General features: G+C 50.7%; 1 protein-coding gene across 3 annotated transcripts in view; it reads left to right on the plus strand.

The window, feature by feature from the left end:
- The first annotated feature begins 427 nt into the window (after positions 1-427).
- SEZ6L (seizure related 6 homolog like) overlaps positions 428-19926 on the plus strand; it is a 192261-nt gene continuing 172762 nt past the window's right edge. For 2 of the 3 annotated variants that reach the window (XM_061385195.1, XM_061385196.1), the window contains exon 1: positions 428-1035. In XM_061385195.1, coding sequence (XP_061241179.1) covers positions 456-1035 — 580 coding nt within the window. In that variant the 5' untranslated portion in view covers positions 428-455. The remainder of the gene's footprint in view (positions 1036-19926) is intronic. The other variant, XM_061385197.1, reaches the window with a different exon arrangement.

Genomic DNA, 19926 nt, shown 5'->3' on the forward strand with positions numbered 1-19926 from the left:
CTGGTCAGGAGCACAGGGATGAGGGAAGGCCTTGGACGCCAGCTCCGCGGGGAAGGGACTGAGCTGAGGAAGCCTCGGCGGCTTCGGAGCCCCCTTAGCGAGAGGAACCTGAGCGAGGTGCCTGGATGAGAGCGTGCATACATTGTAACTTGCAGTCCCAGCTTGGGCTTCCGAGGTGTGGGAAGCCCTCGGGTCGGGGATGCACGGTTTTGCGGTCCTTTGCACCGTGCCGGGAGATTGACAGCTCTCATCAGGTCCCCAGAGTCGGAGACTTTCTAGGTTATGGGGACTTCACTTTGGAAACACGCAGGGCGGTCAGGGAACAGAGCTGGCTGGGGCCGAGAGAGCTGAAACTGGGATCTGTCCGAAAGAGTAAGCCATGGAAAAGACTCTAGGCTGCAGCGCAGGCTGAGGGTTGCGCTCAGCTCGGAGGCCTCCATCTCACCGTCTGGGAAATGGTCCGGACGCTCTTCAGCTTGGCTGTGCCCGCGGAGGGCTGCCGGAGCATCCAACGAGAGGAAACGCTCGGCCCCCAGGACGCCAGGGGAACCGGCGTCAAACTTTGCAGGGCCGACGGGCCGGCGGCCAGGGGAGGAGGCTGGCACCCGGGGCCCGCCCGCCCCCTCCCTTCCTGCCCGCGCTCGCTCGGCACCGAGTCGGCCCCAGCCCCCTCCCTCCTCCCGCCCGCTCCTCGCTCGCTCGCTCGCTCGCTCGCCGGCTCCTCCTCACTCGCCCGCCCGCGCCCGGCGCAGCTCGGCCAGAGCGATCGCGGGGCTGAGCGCGCGTCCGCTCCGGGGGGCTCCGGCGGCTGCCCCGGCCCGCGGCCCCCTCCCCGCGGCTGCCGCCTCCTTCCCTTCCTCGCTCGCCCCCTCCCTCCTTCCCCGGCTCCCGCGCCGTCCGCCCGCCCCTCAGCCCGCGGCTCCGAGCGCCCCGCAGCCACGATGCCCGCGGCCCGGCCGGCAGCCGCGGGACCCGGCGGGATCGCGCTGCTCCTCGCCCTGCTCCTGGGCAGCCCCGCGGCGGCTCCGGCGGGAGGTAAGCGCCCGGAGGGGCGGGGCGGGGGAGGGGGCAAAGTTGCCGCGAGTACTGGGCGGCTGCGGGGTGGGGGGGCTCGTCCTGGCTGATCCGGAGGACTCGCCCCTCATCGGCTGGGCTGCGGAGCAGGGGGCGGCTGCCTACATTCGGGGCTGGGCACCGCGTCCCCTTGGGCCGTGTTGCTGGGAGTGTGGAGGCGGGGACGTGTCTGAAGGACTCGGGCGCTCTCCTGCCTCGGCCGCGGGCTCCCTGCCTGCCTCCCTGGCTCCGGGGCTCACTCCCCTTTGCAGTCCCAGAGAGTCTCCTTGGAGTGGGGTCGCCTTCAATCCCCCACATTCCCGGAGCTCACTGCAAACCGCACCCCCGGGGCCGGGTGCCAGATAATTCTCACCCTTTCGGGGAGAGGACGAGAAGGGGGTAGCTGACCCGCCGTGCAACTGAGGGATGGATTTAAACAGTGCGCCTGGGGGTCGTTCCCGGGCCGCGCCCTCCCATTGTGGGACCCCGTGCTTTCTTTCGGTTTAGGCTGCCCCCGGGGGCCTGGGTCCCTGGACCGATCCCAACCAAGTGTCTGGAAGCAGAACTTGGGTGTGGCCTTCGCCTGGAGGCCGGTGGAGGGGGGCTCCGGGCTCTCCGAACTTAGCGAGGGAGGGAGAGGAGATCTTAGATCACAGGCGGGAACCTGAGCGACTCCCCCACCCCCGTCCTTTTCTCCCTTTAACAGCCCGGCGTCTCTGAGCACTATTTTTAATTGGGGGTTGGGGGAGGGGGAGGGCTTTCTAGTTTCACCCAGCACGTGCTTGCAGGTTGGAAAGGGGAGAATGGTCGCTCCTCCTTCCCAGACCTGGAGCCGCAGCCTCTCCTCCACCCGGCTGAGCGCCCACTGGGAAAGTTGTAGCGGATGGTTGGGGAGGGGGAGCTGAGATAGAGGCGAGTACAGCGCCTAACTCATTCAAAGCTAACCCCAGGACCGTTCGCGGGTTTGATCAGGCCACTTGGTGACCCCAGAGGGGAGGGGAGCCTTGGTAGAACTCCCCTCTTGAAAGGTCCAACTCCCCCGTTCCCAGTAACTCGGGCGGGAAAGAGCAGGCAGTCTGCAGGGTCTGCCCAGGCTGAAGACAAGCCGGATGGCGCACACTCTGTCCATCTCGATCCCCTTGTCTGGTTTGGGCCGTCTAGAACCTGAACCAGGGGGCAGACGCTGCCCTTTCTCCCTGGGGCGTTCTGAACACCCCGGGCGCACACACCTGGTTTCAGCACCAAAGGCCGTGGACAGCTCTGCGCTCCTGGGCACTGTTTCTGGGTCTTCTCCTCTTCAACTCTTCCCCACAGCCTGGAGTGCCCTCCTCAGCATAAATCAGGCATTTTACCCCCACCCCCTCCTCTGTAAACGTGGAGCCCAGAGCGCAGAGCGAAGGAAATAATTCATCACCTTTTGTTTAACAAAGCATATCATTAAAGAACCCCCCTTTTATGAGGCAGTAATATTCACAATTTACACCAGTTCTGGACAGTTTCTTTGGGAAGGATGGGGGGAAGAGAACTGGCTTAAATAAATCGTTTCCACCACCGCATGCCCTTCCTTAATTAGCTGTCTTTTCCAACAATGGCTTGGTGGCCTTGAACGGAGTCCAGATCTCTCTCTCTCCCTCATCCCCCTTTTTGAATCTGTGTTGTGACTAACACACACAAAAAAAAGAATGGGAAGCTTGCTGGCTGGCTTTTCTAAAGTCATTCTACCTCTGAGGACGCACTCTAAAACATATCCCCCTCCAGGAAAAAAAAAAAATGTCTTAATGGTACATATTGAATCGTCATCCAAGGCAAGGATTTTATATCCTGCCTCCTCCCCTGGCTTCACTCACAAAATGTGTGTGCGTGTTTTAATTTTTAAGACATTTTATATTATTTTTCCAACTGCTCGACTCTATAGCTAGCCAGCATATATTTTTCATTAACTTCAGGTCATTGCCAAATTAAAGTCAACCGGTGTACTACTTCAGAAGGCTCATTAATAACAGTGTGGTTCTGACTCTAAGACTCTGAGTCATAAGAAGGGAGGGAGGGTAGCCAGTTAGAATTTGGAAGCAACTGACCTCCCCCAATACATTCTGTTTTTAACGTGGAGCCCAACTTCCACTAATGTCAGCTGGAGAACCATTCATCTAACTCGGGGTTGCAAGCCAGTCCTTCTGTTTTTGGTGCAGTGAGGAGATTTGTAAATACAGTACTTGAAAGAAACTTGTTGCTAAATTCTTATGCGGGTCACGTGATTCTCTGGGCCATTTTGCTGTGAGGCATGAATAAGTATAAAGTGTAACTTGTTTTTGAAGAGGCTTCTTATTGTCTAAGATATGCACATGGGGAATAATTGTAACTACGTGCTAAGACTGCAGAGCTGAGTGTAATTTCTTTTCATTTTCCTTGAATTAATAATGTAAATTCTGTATTGCTTAGTAAGACTCAAAATTGCTGCTTCCTCCAGTCTCTAATGTACACCGTTGTTAGATTCACTTAAAGACTATTTTCATGATGGAATGGCTTTTCTCTTTTTTTGGCCTGTGGAGTGTGAACGGCCCCTTCCTGGGGCCACCTCCTCAAAGCCTGACGATTCTTGTGTTCCTATGGCTCAGCTGGATGTTAGGAAAATAATGTTACATTCCTCTCTTTCCTCCTCCAGAGCAAAGGGATTTTTCCTGATCAGAATGGCTTGTTTTCTAGTTTTGCTCACAAGTTCATTCCTGTTACTCAAAAAGTGATTCCAAAGGGCTCAATTTATTGGTCCACATGTTTGGTCCACAATTTCTGCGACATGCTATTGGCACAGACTTCCACTAGGGGTGCTCAAAGCTACAGTTGGTGATTGAGGGCAGACGAGGCGAATTCTGACCTTTGGAACCACCAAGCGTGTGCAGTGCCAAAGGTCAGTAGAATGGAGCTCTCCTGTTTCCATGAGAGAAATTATTTGATGGCACTTGACATATGCAGTGAATAAAGAGGAAAGAAAGGTGAAAATAAGGAGAGAGAATGCTCCAAGGAAGGCATCGTTAGAATACAGAGTCCAGTTGCCTTTTTTATATGAGTTTGTGGTTTCCTTCATGGAGCTAAGTTGCAAAAACATCGAAGAGGCCACAGCATGGTGCCTCTGAGGAGTCTGACTGGATTGGACCCTGCAATTAGATTTAAACAGTTCTGGAAAAGAAGTACATGGCTTTGCGGTCGGAGTGGCCTGGGTCAGGTCCAGCTTCATTGTTCATGTGCTGTCTTCAATGGTGAAGGGTGCCCCCGCTCCGCCACCTGTGGGGTGGGGGTGGCGTGGGGATTAATGTTCCCAGACTATAAGGACGGTTGCTGTGACTTCATAACACGTATGCCTGTAAAGCTCCTGGCACACAGTAGGTACTCAAGTAATGCTTACTCTCTTTTCTTCCTTCCTTTCCAAAGACCACGCTGCCACTCCAAAGCAGATCCTTGAGGCTGGTGTGAAGGAAACGTTGACATAAACACCCGCATAATTTAGTCCCAAGTAGACGGTTGGAGGTAGGGTAAGGAGTAGCCCCAGGTGAGAAATTTTCATCACCTGGTGCAGACTTTTCAAACTCTCTTCCTATAACTCTCTGAACCTCAATATTACCACAAGGAAGCAGAGTTCATTATACCAAAGATACAGGATGGCAGAAGAATGGTTGGAAAGAAGACCTAAGGAGAGAGTCTTCTGGAAAATCCAGTTATCCGTCCGTTCATTCAACATCTACTAAGCACTTTCTACATGGGCTTCCCAGGTGGCTCAGTGGTAAAGAAGCCACCTGCCAGTGCAGGAGACACGGGTTGGATCCTTGGGTCAGGAAAATCCCCTGGAGAAGGAAATGGCAACGCACACCAGTATCCTTGCCTGAAAAATTCCATGGACAGAGGAGCCTAGCGGGCTACCGCCTATGTGGTCACAGTCAGGCACGACTGAGCGACTGAGCCACAGATATAGGAGCACTCTCGGCGTGTAGCAGGCCCTGCGTGGGGTGCCGGAGACATGGAATGATGGGATGAGGCCGCTATCCGGGTAATGGTAGCCTAGCAAGAAAGACCTGCAGGTAAATCACCAGCGTCCTAGCCACGTGATGTGCGCTTGGGAGTCAAGGGTGGGGGGTAAATCTGAGTGCAGAGATATCACAGGTGGGCATGTTTCATTCTGGCCAGAGGCAGCTGGTGAGGTCTTCCCTGAGCTGGCAGGATCTGAGCTGGTCCAAGTATCAGCAGCCGCATGGGAGATTTCTACGATGGGGCAGTGACGATCCTGAGGAAGGCTTCGCTTTCGGAACACGTCACACATCTGTGGAATCAGGGAAAACAGGAGTGAGCGGGTGGGGTAGGGAGGCAGACACGCACGCACGCTCACACGTGAGAAGCCCAGAAAGATCCTAGGACCTGCCCACCCTCCTTGCACTCCCTTAGACTCCACTGCCGAGGGGCTGAGAGCTAGAACAAAAGGCCACGAGCCACAGTGTCTGCTGTTGTCCACTAGAGGCTGTGATGACATCGAGGGACTCCTCTCCGAAGACAGCCAGGCCCAGACGCTGAGTACAGGCAACAGCGCACAGCCCTGGGTAAACACTGCTTCCGGGGGGAACTTGCATATTCACATAATCCTCTGGTTACTGTCCTTCCTCGGAAGCCCTTTGGTGGTGACGGTGGGGGTCGGGAGAGGACTGGCTGCCTTTAGGAGAGGCTCAAAGGCTGACGTGTCGGGGTGAAGTCAATGGACCAGAGTGACGTCATTGACTGGGTCTGTGTCAGTGAGGAACACAGCATGTACGGAGTGTTGATTTCCTTCCGAGCCTGGTGATAACTGGTTTGTGGAGGTTTGTTCCGAGCATACTCACAACAGCCCCAAGAGATAGATGCCGTCATTATCCTTACTTCCTGACCAAGGAGAGAGAGGCACAGAGAGGTTAAGCAATGAGTCAAAAGTCACAAAGCCAAGAAGTGGTTGTAATCTGGCGTCAGACCCAGGCCTGAGCCAGAAGCCTTTAGAACCCCGTCCCCCACGACTGCCTCTTGCTGCTGTTGCCCCAGCTAACGTGCTGGTTCTGTGGACTCCTGGGAGAGGCTGATACATACTTGTCAGGTGTGTGTGGGGGGGTGTCTGTCCTCTGGCTACACAATTTCTGGCATGTTGTAAGCACACGAGTAAAACTGGTCAAATTGAAGTGAGTGGTAAAGTGAAGGAGGCTGCAATGAATGTGTAGGCAATTAATTCACTGCCTTTATATCTAATGAGTACTTGACATATGTTCGGCCCTTACATGGGTTATTTTATTTAATCATCACCGTTTCTCTGCACTGTGTAGATGAGGAAACCAAAGCTTAGAGAAGCTGTGATCTGTTCTGGAAGCTCACAGTTGTCAGCTAGAAGGTGCAGACATAGGATTTGTTGTGGTGTAGAGTTCCTTTCTTTTTTTCTGCCTGTGCCATGAAGCATGTGGGATCTTAGTTCCCTGACCAGGGATCGAACCCATGCCCCCTGAGGTGGGAGCATGGAGTCTTGAACACTGGACCACGAAGGAAGTCCTAGAGGTACCCAACTGCTGAGTTTGTGGGCTTGACTGCAGGGCATAGCACCTTCCAAGCTAGGTCCTGCTATATTTCCAAGTGAAATGTGTACAGATTCCTTCACCATCAGTGTGCAGCCAGGCTGCATGGACCCAACCCCCACCTCACCCAACTTCAAAGACTGACATGACAGAAGCCAAAATCAACTAGAGCTTTCTCGAGCACTTAACAGTTCTTAAAAAAAAAAAAAAAAAAAGCATAAGGGTTATTCGTTCCCAGGAAGGGGAAGGAGACTTCATGAAAGAAGCTGAGTGATATGGCTGGTTCATTGGTTGCTTTTGAAATTTTGGCTGTTTGTATTTTCTCATGTTCACAGGCCACTCAATCAGTCATGGACAACTCACAGTGTAGAAGACTGGTTTCTGTAAGCCCCTGAGTTCAGGACCTGGGCTCAGGCATCTCCTGGCTGTGAGCCTCAATTTTCCCATCTGTAAAATGGATCACTACCCCATATACAACGCTGTCCTCAAGGGGCTGGATGAGACACGGGAGGCAAGATGCTTCATGCATGCCAGAAAAGCAAAGCTTCAGTGAGGTGGGTGCTGGCACGAAAGACTCCAAACACCCCCGTGTGTTTCTTCCTGGGCTTTTTATAAGAGAATTACTAACTACAACATTTTTGTTTGCCACTGAGTGTGGGCTGCTCTGTGCCAGAGGATCATCCGTGTCCTTACTCTTTATTCACTCAGTTGATCCTCTCCCAACCTTATCAGATGGTATTGCTAACTAGATGTTACCGACGAGGAAACTGATTCTTAGAAAGGTACAGGTGTCATGGCAACGATGATGGAGCTGCTCAAGGTGTCATGCAAATGAGTGATACGGTCAGGATTCAAACCCAAGACTGGTTGATTCTGAAGCACGAGTTTGTTCTAAATACTAGGGTGCTAGCGTATAGGTATCCCATAGCAATGGCTACATCAAGAGCTGATGCAAACCCAGAAATCAAGGCAGCTTGGCCTCCAGGAGGAGAGATGTTTTCTAACCCAGGGGCGGGAGCCAGGTGTCTCACGCAGATCACAGAGAGGAGAAACAGTCCATCCTAACCTTCTCTGCCCACTCTGATGGCTTCTAGGTAAAGCCACCCTTCATTTTTTCCTCATGCTTTTCCTCAACCTGTGCTGTCATCCTAGGCATTTGGAGGAGTTCAGAGAGGACCAGATTAAATCCCCAGCTGGCTGATTTAGCGGCATGAAACTACTCTGGCCTGATTCATAGAATGGGAGGATCATGTCTCCCTTGCAAGATGGTTAAGAATACACATATGTAGATATGTGTATTGAGCAAGCACTCAATAAAAAGTTGCCATTACTGCTAGTATTGTTCACTTGGTGAACTTCTATTCATCCTTCAAAACCCAGTCCCTAATTATCTTTTTCTATAAGACCATCCCTTGTCTCTCTCCTCTTTACACCGGTTATGAATGATCTTCTGTCTCCCCCACCAACATATTCTGTTCCCTTATTCCCGGTAACTCATGCTCCAATGAGTCACCAATTTACACACCTCCTTCCCACTAGACAATAACCTTTTCAAACACCTGAGCTGAATCATACTCATCCATATCTCTCTTGAAGTGAAAGTGTGTCACTCAATCATGCCCAATTCTCTGCGACCCCATGTACTGTGGCCCACCAGGCTCCTCTCTCCATGGAATTCTTCAAGCAAGAATACTGGAGTTGGGTGGCCATCGCCTTCTACAGAGGATCTTCCTGACCAAGGATCGAACCTGGGTCTCCTGCATTGCAGGCAGATTCTTTACTGTCTGAGCCACTTTTCAAAAACCTCAGCTGAATCTCTCATAGTCTGCATCTAACCCAGTGTAAGTGCAAACACATTTATTCTGTTAAATTACCTTTCATCTTAATCTTAGTGATGAGGTGGTAGAATCTTGAGATCTGAATTTAACTCCCGGCTCGTTCTCCTACATCTGTGTGGTCTTTGGCAGCAAAGACTTGGTTCCTCCCCTGAAAAATGAGGCTGATAATAGTGTCTACCTCATAGGATTGCCATGAGGAAAATCAATGAGATAATAGATGTGAACTCACTGAAGAATTCTACAAAGAGGAAAAGGGGGGAAGAAAAATTAGAAGATGAGGAGGGAGAGAAATTGTGTAAAGAGGAGAAAATAACCTTTGCGCAGACACAGGGCCACGAGATGGGCCACTCATTGAACGCTTGCTGAGGGCACCTTTCTTTCCAAAGGGAATATCGGATGCAATGATTAACCCCTTGCCTTAGCTCATTTCATGTTAGGAACTTCCTGGACACCACAAGGGCTGTTATAGAATCTGCCTTCTCTAGTATCTTTCAGCTGTGAAAACAGCAAATGCCTGGCTGAAAACAGAAAAAGTAGCAAAGTGAATGAAAACCCAGACTCCAGAGTCAGAACAACCTGGGTTTGACTCTGTTGCTTTCCATTAGATATGTGACCTTGAACAAACTGCTCTGTCACTCTGAGCCAGCACTGGGCCTTTACTGGGGGTGATGGTCTATTCTCCGCCTGCTTCTCGAGGATCGGGGTGGGGTGGAGTGGGGCTTGGTACAGAGATGCTCTGCAAAAGAAGTTAATAAGCTACGCTTCCTGGGGTCTGTGATATTCTTCAGATCGAAGCAGTTCTTCAAGCTCCCCCACCTGCCTTAATCCTCTTCCTGATGTTTTCATTTTACTGAGGAAAGAGACTCAAAGACAAAAAGGGCCTGACTTACGCAAGGTCCCACTGCAAGTGAGTGGCGGGGCTGGAGCTGGAACCTCTGACTCCTTTCTTCTCACTCCCATTCTTTTTTATTTTTTAATTATTTGTGTTTGGCTGTGCTGGGTCTTCGCTGCTGTGCAGACGTCCCCTCGTTGCGGCGAGCAGGGGCTGCTCTCTAGTTGCAGCGTGTGGGCTTCTTGTTGTGGTGGCTTCTCTTGCTGTGGACACAGGCTCTAGAGCACGCCAGGCTTCAGCAGGTACAGCTCCCAGGCTCCGAGGACAGGCTCAATAGCTGTGGCACACAGGTTTAGTTGGGCTTCCCTTGTGGCTCAGCTGGCAAAGAACCTATTGGTAAAGAATCCGCCTGCAATGTGGAAGACCTGAGTTCGATCCCTGGGTTGTGAAGATCCCCTGGAGAAGGGAAAGGCTACCCACTCCAGAATTCTGGCCTGGAGAACTCCATGGACCGTACAGTTCATGGGCCACAAAGAGTCAAGTACGACTGGACAACTTGCACATCACGGGTTTAGTTTCTTTGCGGCATGTAGGATCTTCTCAGACCAGGGACTGAACCGTGTCTCCTGCATTGGTGGGCAGACTCTTTACCACTGAGTCATCAGGGAAGCCCCTTACTCCCATTCTAAAGTGACTCTCTCCCTTTTTTAAGAACCACAGAATCCCAGCTCTTCTCAAGTATATGTTCTGAGACCCAGAGAGACGAGGCTATGAAAGCATGTGTCTGGTAAAACAGTAGCCTCCGTTACTCACATTGGATATTTATCTTATGTGGCCATGGCAGAATGACTGCATGAACGGAGCTTCAGCAGAAGCTGAAATCAAACTGTAGCTTCCTCCTCCTCTGCTGACTTGGCACCTGAATCTTGAGGCACCAGTGAACCAGCTTGCACCTGGGAAGGGGGCCATCCAAGCAGATGGCTCCAGTCAAGCGAGCAGGAGCAAGCCAGGGCAGCCAGAGACGCGGGTCCCAGGCCAGGTGCCCCTCCTGGGCTTCCTCGCTCTCAGCACGGGTTGTAGAGACTGGCTGGTTGAGGAACCCAGCAGGGCTGTGGGGTGGAGAGAACCAGGGAGGGGCCACAGGAGGCAGAACTGATGTGGTCAGGGCCAGCCTTGGGCAACTGGGATCCCAGAGATGATCCAGGGGCTGGAGATGAGAGCTAGGAGGGCGGATGCAGTCTAATACATGGGAACTGGAGCTTGTGACAAGTTGTAGAGGCAAGAAGAATGGGTTTGAGCTCTTGGGTGACAGTTTCCTTGTCTGGTCTCACCCATTCCTAGCTTGGGGGTAGGCACGTGCCAAAGCTTAGCTGGTAAATCAGTGAGTTCAGCTGAAACGAGGCACTGGCCCAAGATCAAGAGCCCCACTGGGCAAGGCAGTGAAGTGAAATAGAGAGCACAGGCTCTGGAGTCAGGTATCCCTTCCCACCTGCGTGGTCTCAGACAAGCCGCCTCGCTCTGAAATGACGGTGATGCCTTCTTGCCGTTGTTGCTCTGAGCTGATTCTCAAATTCCCAGATCCGGGCTGGCTTCCAGGAGAGGAACCACAATTTCTTTGGGCTGTAAAGATCAAAGACTTGTTCAGGATAGTTTGAGAACAAGAAGACTTGCTCAAAAGATACCTCAGATAATGGACCAGGGATGCTCCAGGGCCTGGCTCCCCTGTCCGTTTCTCTTTCACGGCATCTGCCGCTCTCTGTACATCTATTGCCCCTCCACTGCCTGTGTCCCCTTCTGCTCACACGCTGTCCAGTTCCCTCATCACCTCCACTGACACATGGACCATCGTGGCTTCACAGTGGAACCATCCAAGCAGACAGCTGGAGTCAGGCAAGCAAGAGCTAGCCAGGGAGGCTCAGAGATGCAGGTCCCAGGCCAGGTGCAACTCTGGGCTTTCTGTCTCTCACCATGGGTTGTAGAGGCTGGCTGATTGAGCAGCCCAGCAGGGGTGGGGCCTGGGGTGGAGAGAGTCAGGGAAGGGTCACAGGAGGCATAGCTGATGTGGTCAGGGCCGGCTTTGGGCAAGTAGGACCCCAGGGATCATCCCTGGGGCTGGAGGTGAGATTGTGGTGGGCGGATACAGCAGCTCATGCCCACCTTTCTTCCAGCTCAAACTCTACAGATGCATTGCCTCCTGTGGAGGCCATTAGTCATGTGTGGCTATCTAATTTTAGATTTGAATTCATTAAAATAAATCAAATTAGAATGTGACTGTCTCAGTCCTGGTAGCCACATCTCAGGCACTCAGTAGCCATGTGTGGCCAGCGGCTGCCCTTATTGGATGGCATGGAGAGAGAATGTTTCCATCTTGACCGAAAGCTCTGGTGGACGATACTGGGTCCTGGCAGTGTAGACATACCGCTAGCACCCAGCTTCTTCGTGTTTCCCGGTTCAGGTTCTTAAGAGGAACGTGGCTTGTCCTGCTCAGGCAGTAGGTTTGGCTGTTTGTGTTTGATCCAGTCGTGCGCGCTGGGGTGATAAGCTTGCATGAGGCATAACCCTGAGCCATTCAGGTCTTCACTTGGGGTTGAGTAATCGCCGCTAATGACATTTCACACACTTGCTCCGCTGGCCTCGACTGCTGCTTCTTCAGCCCTTCTAATTGCGAAGATGTGGCTCTGGAACTCGTTTGCCGCACATCCATATTCATCAAGCGGAGGCCTCACTGACAAACGCATTCCAGAGAGCTCGAGAGAATCAGTGTGTCCTGAGCGTCTGTGGTTTGTCTGCGCCCCCTCACTGGACAGTGAGGCCCTGGGGGCCAGGGGTTCTCTCTCTATTCTCAGATGTTCTGGTGAGCAGAGGAGTGAGAGGAAGATAGGAGGGGAGGAAGGAAGGAAAAAGCGGAGAAAGAGAGAAAGAAAGGCATTCCTCGGCCATGAATGGCTCAGATTTGGGGGGCACAAGGAAGGGCATTTGTAGGAAATGCACAATCTTCACATTTGGGTAAACTTAGGAAAGAATGATCTAAGTCAATGAGATGGATTCTCATAAATGGGTATATTGGTAGCTCAGAGGGTAAAGAATCCACCTGCAATGCAGGACACTCGGGTTTGATCCCTGGATCAGGAAGATCACCTGGAGAAGGAAATGGCAACCCACTCTAGTATTCTCGCCTGGAGCACCCCATGGGCAGAGGAGCCTGGTGGGTTACAGACCACGGGGTCGCAAGAAGTGTTCACGACCGAGTGACCAACACTTTCACTTTCAGGTATTTAACGTGACCCTCATTCTCTTTGGAAATCAGACTAAGGTAGCAAGTGAAGAGAAGCTTCACGATCGGGTCCCAGGAGCCCTGCCCGTTCCCGTGAAAGGCCATCTCCGGAATGACAACCGGGCCTTCAGAAGCACAGCAATGTCGGAGGCCAGTGGGGAAACAGGATGTGGTTCTAAGCGTGGTTTCAGTAACACAGCTATTGTAGGTTGGTTCTCTCCAAAGCTTTAACATTACGGAAATGGGGAGGAAGAGCGTAAAAGAACTGTTTTCAGGGGGAGCTTCCTGAGACTGGTGAGCTCAGCCCCCTGTTAGGCCTGGTCGTGGACCCCGGCTCTGCCATTTATGTGTCATCATGGGATGCTGGAGGGAGTGCTCTCATCAACTTAAGCTTCGGTTTCCATCTGTCGAACGCGAACATGGTGCTTCCTCTGCCTCCCTCCACAGGGTGGATTGTGAGAATGCAATGCAGAGGACCGCTTACCTGCACAGCTGCAGGAGGAGCTATTCACACTGCAGTGTATGTGAAACCTCCCCTGAAGTTAAGCAGTGCACGACCTATGCAACTGTACACGGCAGCCCTGGAAACGGACGTGCACCCCCAAACGATAAAGCGATTTGCCCAGGGAGAGGACCAGTGCGCCTCCTACTCCTCGTTCCCTGGACCGCTGATCAGGCCTGCACCTCTGTGCCCCACTTTAAAGCAGGTTTACCAAGTTGTAAAGCTAATTGGGGGCCAGCCACCTTGGAAATGAATGCAAAATATGTGGAATCAGGCCTCATTTTCCAGGGCTTTGGAAGGGAAATTTGCCTAATTTATGGCATAAATAAAAGATGATGTGCTGGAGCTAATTTGCATACTTTCACTTGCGTTGGAGTTAGAAATAACTTTTTGTTGTGGTTGTTTTTTCAAAAAAGCCTCAGGCCTCTCCCGTTCAGCCAGTTTTGTAAGTTCAGGCAAGTAATTTAACTTCTCTAGGTCTGTTTCCTCAACTGTGAAGTGAGCATGGCAGGAGGACCCATATCATAGGATTGTGGTGAGGAGCCAAGAGTTAATTCTGAATAACTTGTAGAATAGTGGTTGGCTCCCATGGTAGGAGCTGAGTAATGTAGGAACATGTATAATATATGTAACATGCTGCTGCTGCTAAGTCGCTTCAGTCGTGTCCGACTCTGTGCGACCCCACAGACGGCAGCCCTCCAGGCTCCCCCGTCCCTGGGATTCTCCAGGCAAGAACACTGGAGTGGGTTGCCATTTCCTTCTCCAATGCATGAAAGTGAAAAGGGAAAGTGAAGTCACTCAGTCGTGTCCGACTCTTAGCGACCCCATGGACTACAGCCTACCGGGCTCCTCCTCCATGGGATTTTCCAGGCAAAAGTACTGGAGTGGGGTGCCATTGCCTTCTCCAATATGTAACATATACCATCCTTATTAATTAAACATGTGTCTAGACCTACATTGCAGGTGTGCTGAGTCACTTCAGCCGTGTCTCACTCTTTGTGACCCCATGGACTCTAGCCCACCAGGCTCCTCTGTCCATGGGATTCTCCAGGCAAGAATACTAGAGTGGGTTGCCATGCCCTCCTCCGGGGGATCTTCCTGATTCAGGGATCAAACCAGCATCTCTTACATCTCCTGCATTAGACCTACAGTTGATATCACAGAAAAGTCAAAAGGATGCACTATAGTGTGTACCCACAGGGAGTGATTCCGAGCTCAGGACCTAGACTTGTGTCAGGACACAGCAGGTGTCTGGTTGTGGGATACATAGATGGGCCATCATCAGTCGCTTCCCCACAGATGCAAGCACTGGGAAGCCTCTCTCCTCTCCTGGACAATGAGGTCCTCCAAGGCAGGGAATAGATCATATTTCTGTCTCAGTCCCCACCACTCAACAGTCCATCTCCAGTAAACAGAAGTTCAATAAACGCAAACTTGTTGGTTGAATGACTGCTGAAGTGGAATTCTTCTTAATTAGTGTGCAGGAAATGCTTAGTATCAGCATGCCTGCTAAGGCATGGTTGTCTGCCTCCCAGACTAAGAACTCCTCAAGTCTGTGTCAATGACATCTGAGCATGGCACATCGGGCCATCAGCTGGTGCTTGTTGACTGTAGGGCAGTGGCCAAGAGCTCAGAGTTTAGGGTCAGAGAGACTAGAGTCTGAAACCCAGTTTCATCACTTCTGGGTGCATAACCACGGAAGGTTTTTTGTGCTTTGTGGAAAAAAGCTTTTCATCTACTTGAAATAAAGAATTGTCCATCAAGACGTAGCACGGTGCCTGAAGCAAATTATGCACTCGATTTAGATATGGCTGCGATTCATGGGGTCGCAAAGAGTCGGACACGACTGAGTGACTGATCTGATCTGATCTGACGAATAAATGAATGAATGACCTTTCCCAAGAGTCTCAACAGAGGAAGAGGGACTTGTATATAACTACCAGCAGGAACAGAATTCACAATTGCCTGAACCCCACAGATAAAACGTTTTAGGGGAATTCATTCACAGAGGTATATTGACTTTACAATAGCCGAATCTAAATGCTGCTCCCCAATGTAAGATATTTTATCATCTTATTTCATAAAATTGAGGTTCTATGAAGAATGCAGGGATCCAGGTGGGTGAAGCCTTCACTCTCTGGCTAGTGTTTTATGTACAAAGTTCACTTCAGATCAGCCACAGAACCCCAGATGAGGAACCAGGTGGGCATGGCCTGGTCCTCCATGGACCCTCTTGCCATCAGGGGCTTACAGAGGGCACAGTCTGTGTCTTTTCTGTCTGTCTCTCCACTATGCCCCTTCCCTATTTCTAAAGTAGATCTCTGGAAAGGCTGAGAAGGAAACAAGCTCCTCTAACGCCCTAACAGGGAATCCCTGCTGTGGCTTGCAGGGAATCCTGCAAGACCTCCTTCTCTGTACCAGGTACTTGGCACAGACTAGAGATAGATGAATAAAACATAATCTTGCCTTCAAAGAGTTTAACAGCTGACCATTCTTCAAACTCAGGTGTAACTCAGAAAAATACAAGTTTTTTCTTCTCTCCTCCATCCTCTCTTGTGCTGACCTGATGATTTCCAGGCGAGCGGGAGGTTCTCCCCAAGGGACCAGGCCTGGGAGCTGTGAATTCCCAGGGCTGCTGCCTGTCATTCCTGGCTAGTATCTGCACAAAGCAAAATGCCCTGGTATCACCTACCCTCATTTCTAGGAAAAAAACAAAAAACAAACAAAAAAAAATTAGTGGGTGCTCTTTCATGAAACACAAAAGTGTGCCACTCAAAGAGAACTTTCAAGAACCATCCCGGACTTCATAGATACAGACGAGAGACCTCCATCAGGATGTACTGAGAGCAACATCACTGATTTCACTTACAGCAACTCCGTGGGCACCACATTCTCTTTTGCATGTGGAAAAATACATCCCGAATTGCAGAGAATCACATAGACACACCTGAAAGTGTGTACATACGTAAATTGGATACCCACTATTTCCATAAAACATAAACTTGGACAATCAGTTCATGAGGTTTGGCTGCAAACAAATTACCCCTTTCAGGTCCTGGACTAGTTTTATTTTAAGTAGTAATAAACATAGTCATTTACTTGTGCACATGTGGCAGAGAGTACCCATTATCGTATTAGATAGCCACAAACAACTTCGAGAGCCTAGTGATATTGAAAATGAGCCCTATTTTTCATGTAAGAAATGGTTTCTCGGCCTTGGTTTTTCCTGACACTGAAATTTTGGCAGACAACCGGCCCATTGGTTTCAATTTAAGCATATCCACTGTTTTTGTTTTTACTTTTGCTACGCTGTGTACCATGCAGGATCTTAGTTCCCCAACCAGGGATCAAACCCCCACCGCCTGCAGTGGAAGCACAGAATCTAACCCCTGGACCACCAGGGAAGTCCCAGCGTATACAATTTGAATTCTTACAGCAGGGCACCATGCTTCCCACATTGGTGTGCGACTTGCTTTTCTACTTCTTGGGTCCCTTTGCTGTAATTGGAACAAGGCCCAGAACTAATCCGAGATAGACTGTCTTTTGCTGGCTGCCTCCCCACTCTCGATACCCTGTACCCACTCCTAGGGTCCTTTCTCTGATGCCTCCTCTCTGCCGCCTCTCTCTCTGCCAGTGCCAAGGCCTCAGGCTGGCACCCCTGCTGACGGAATAAGCCTGTACTATTCTTGGTTTTTGTTTAGGCATCTGTCTTTCCCACTGAGGTGCTGGAAATTCACTTGGTTCAACCATGACAGCAAATATTTAATGAGTATCTACTGGGTAGGCTCCACTCCAGGCCCTGGAACAAAAACCAACAGTACCAGCCCTCAAGGAACTTACTCTCGGTGATCATTCATTTATTCCCTGATTCGGCACATTCATTCATTCATTCATTGCTCCATCAGGCATCCGTGAACGGCCCGTGTGCTGGGTGGGCTGCCTCCTCTGCAGCCATCACTCATTATTTGCACGAGGGGGTGAAAGGGATGGCCCAGCCCAGCCATGGGGGAGAAAAGATTCAGCTTGTCAGTGTGTGATGATAAACAAGACAAAGAGTTTCCAAATAACTTTAGATGTTCTCCGGGGCGCTGTATACTTAAAATAGGAGCTGAGGACTCTGAGAGCATGTCTAACTTCTAAAGAGTATAAGCCAAGAGCGGATCCCTCACACTGCCCTTGGGGGCTTAGACACAACCAGGTACCCTAACCCTAACATAACTTCTTGGCATGGACTAGCAGAAAGCCCAGCCAGCCAGGAGTCGGAGAGCTGCACTCTGGAGCTGAGTGTGTGTGTGTGGAGATGTGCTGTGTGACCTTGGGCCCATCGCTCTCCCTCTCTGGACCGCAGTTTCTGCATCTCTAAATCTAGTGGCCTGGACTCAATCAGTAGTTTCCAAAATGGACTTGAACGGGAGTTAAAATCCCATGGGGAGCTTTTAAAGACAAATACTTGGCCTACACCGCTGCTTAATTCCTTGGAAGCGCTACCTCACTATATCTACAGATTTCTGATGCACCAGTAAAGTGTGCTCAGGTTATTTGACCCCAAACCATGACCTTTAATGATGCCTTTGTTCATGATAATTATGCTGACCACTTACCTGCCAGGCACACGCTATGACCTCTACTCGCCTTATCTCATTTAAGGCCCCATCGTGGACCCGTGTATGTTATAGACTATTATGCCCACTTTACAGCAGTTGCCACTGAGGCTTGGAGGGGGTCAGGGACTTGCTCAAGGTCACATAGCTCTAGAAAGACCCCGAGCTTGGATTTCTATTTGTGTCTGAAGGACTTTTAAATGAATCCACTGCGTCTCTCTGATGCACGAGTAGAGGTGGGAACCTACTCTGTGTTCCCTCCCCAGGGGCAGTCCTGGTCTCCCAGCTCCTCTCTTTCTGGAAATCTAGTTAACTCCTTTAATGAGCCAAATAAATGTGCCCCGTGGAGCAGGGGATCAACCACACCCAGCCTCCTGTGCACCAGGCCCAGGTTTGCCGTGCACTGGGCCGACCTCCCTGACATGAATTACCTCTGCCGTCAGCCCTCTCACCCACTTCTGCTCTTGCGGAGCCCAGGCTGATCCAGTGATATGTTAGGATCCAGCTCTGAGCTTGGCCAGGGTAAGTTGCCAGAGTTTGGGGGCATTCAGAGAGCAAGCAAAAGCCTTAGTGGCCAGAGTGTTGAGAACAAGAGAAGAAAGTGGGCACAGGGCGTTAGGAGGTGGTGGGGCCAGAACCTACAGTGCAGGGAGGGCGGCCAAGAGGTGTTGGGGATTTATTCTCCCATGCTTGGAAGCCACTGTGAGCTGGGGGATGGCCTGATCTGGTTTCCAAAGCTGTTGATAAAGTGAAGGATTCTTTAGGAAACCCTTACAGACAGGGCTGGAGAGGGGGCGATTCATCCCACTTCCTCTCTCCCCACCATGAGACAGGCTCACCTGTTTCCTGCCTCCTTTGTAAGGTTTGGAACCATTTAAGTTCCATCCAGTGCAACCCACCCCTCCAAGCACAGTCTCTCCAAGCACCATGGAAGGGAGACTGATGCTCTGAGCCTGCTCAGAAGTCCACAGGATTCTCAGCCCTTGACCCTTCAGCTGTGTTTCAAACCTCCAACCAATGCACAGACTTGCCCCCTCAAACCTGGCCGGGTGCTTTGAAAGGCTTTCTTTGTCCTTCCTGCAGCAGCTAGAATACAGAAAAGGCAGCAGAGAGGTGAGGAGAAGAATACAAATTTGGACAAATGATGATTAAATGCCCCCCATCCCCTCCTCCCAAGCCCTGATCAGACTGTCCAAAAAAGAGCTTATACATATTATCAGTGGCTCTTGGTTTAATGGCGGCCCAACATTGCAGGGTAAATTAAACGACATTTATAATATAGCTTAACTATAAAAATGTGCTTGGGGCAGAAATTAGACATACCAAGACTTTTCCAGCAAAAGACATTTTTATAAATGCATGAACACCTGAACCAATTTGGAGACTCTGTCATTTTGATTTAGAGCCAGGGGAGAGGGGCTGATCCCTAAAGAGGAGAAACAATTATTCGGGTGAGAAAAGATTTTAAAATTCTGGTTCTTGTCACTTATCTGCCTTGGACTCAAAAGCATCATTTAAAGAAGAGGGTTGACTCATGTGTGAAAGCTGGAACCCTTTCATGCCTGCGTCATCCGCAAACCCCATATGCCTTCCACATGCTGTCTTTCGGGGAGCCATCCGAGCCTCTTGAAACTGGGTTAGGAACATCTCACTGGAACACCAACACCCACTTTGCTTCAGTTAGCCATTGCTGCATAACGAACCGCCCTTAAACCTTAGTGGCTTAAAATAGCGACCATCTATTATCTCCAGGGATTCAGTGGTTTGACAGGACTCAGCTTGGAGATTCTTCTGGTCCGTATAGTGTTGGATGGAGCCACGGACATCAGGCAGCTTGACATGGTCTGGAAGATCTAAGGGGCTCAGCCACATGTTGGACACCTTGAGCTTCTTATCACCAGAGCATCTGTCTTTCCCTCATGTGGCTTCTTCATGTGACTTGGGCTTCTCCCAGCATGACAGCTAGGTTCTAAGAGGGAGTGTTGCAAGAACAGAGGCAAAAGCTTAGGATCTCACAGGGGCCAGCTTTAGAAGTTGCACATTGCTCTCTGTTGGTCAAAACAAGTCACACAGCCAGCTCAGATTCAAGAGGAGAGGAATTAGACTTTCGATGGCAGTCTTGGCAGCCATCTTTAAGCTACCTCTCATATTTATTCATGATAGAGAATCTATTGTGCAATTACCATGTGCTTGGAAGCTGCTATGATAGGTACTCTCACCTCACTATACTTAGTTTAAATCTATATCTCCTTGTGC

The sequence above is a fragment of the Bos javanicus genome, chromosome 17 (genome assembly GCF_032452875.1).
Source record: "Bos javanicus breed banteng chromosome 17, ARS-OSU_banteng_1.0, whole genome shotgun sequence".
Taxonomy (NCBI): domain Eukaryota; kingdom Metazoa; phylum Chordata; class Mammalia; order Artiodactyla; family Bovidae; genus Bos; species Bos javanicus.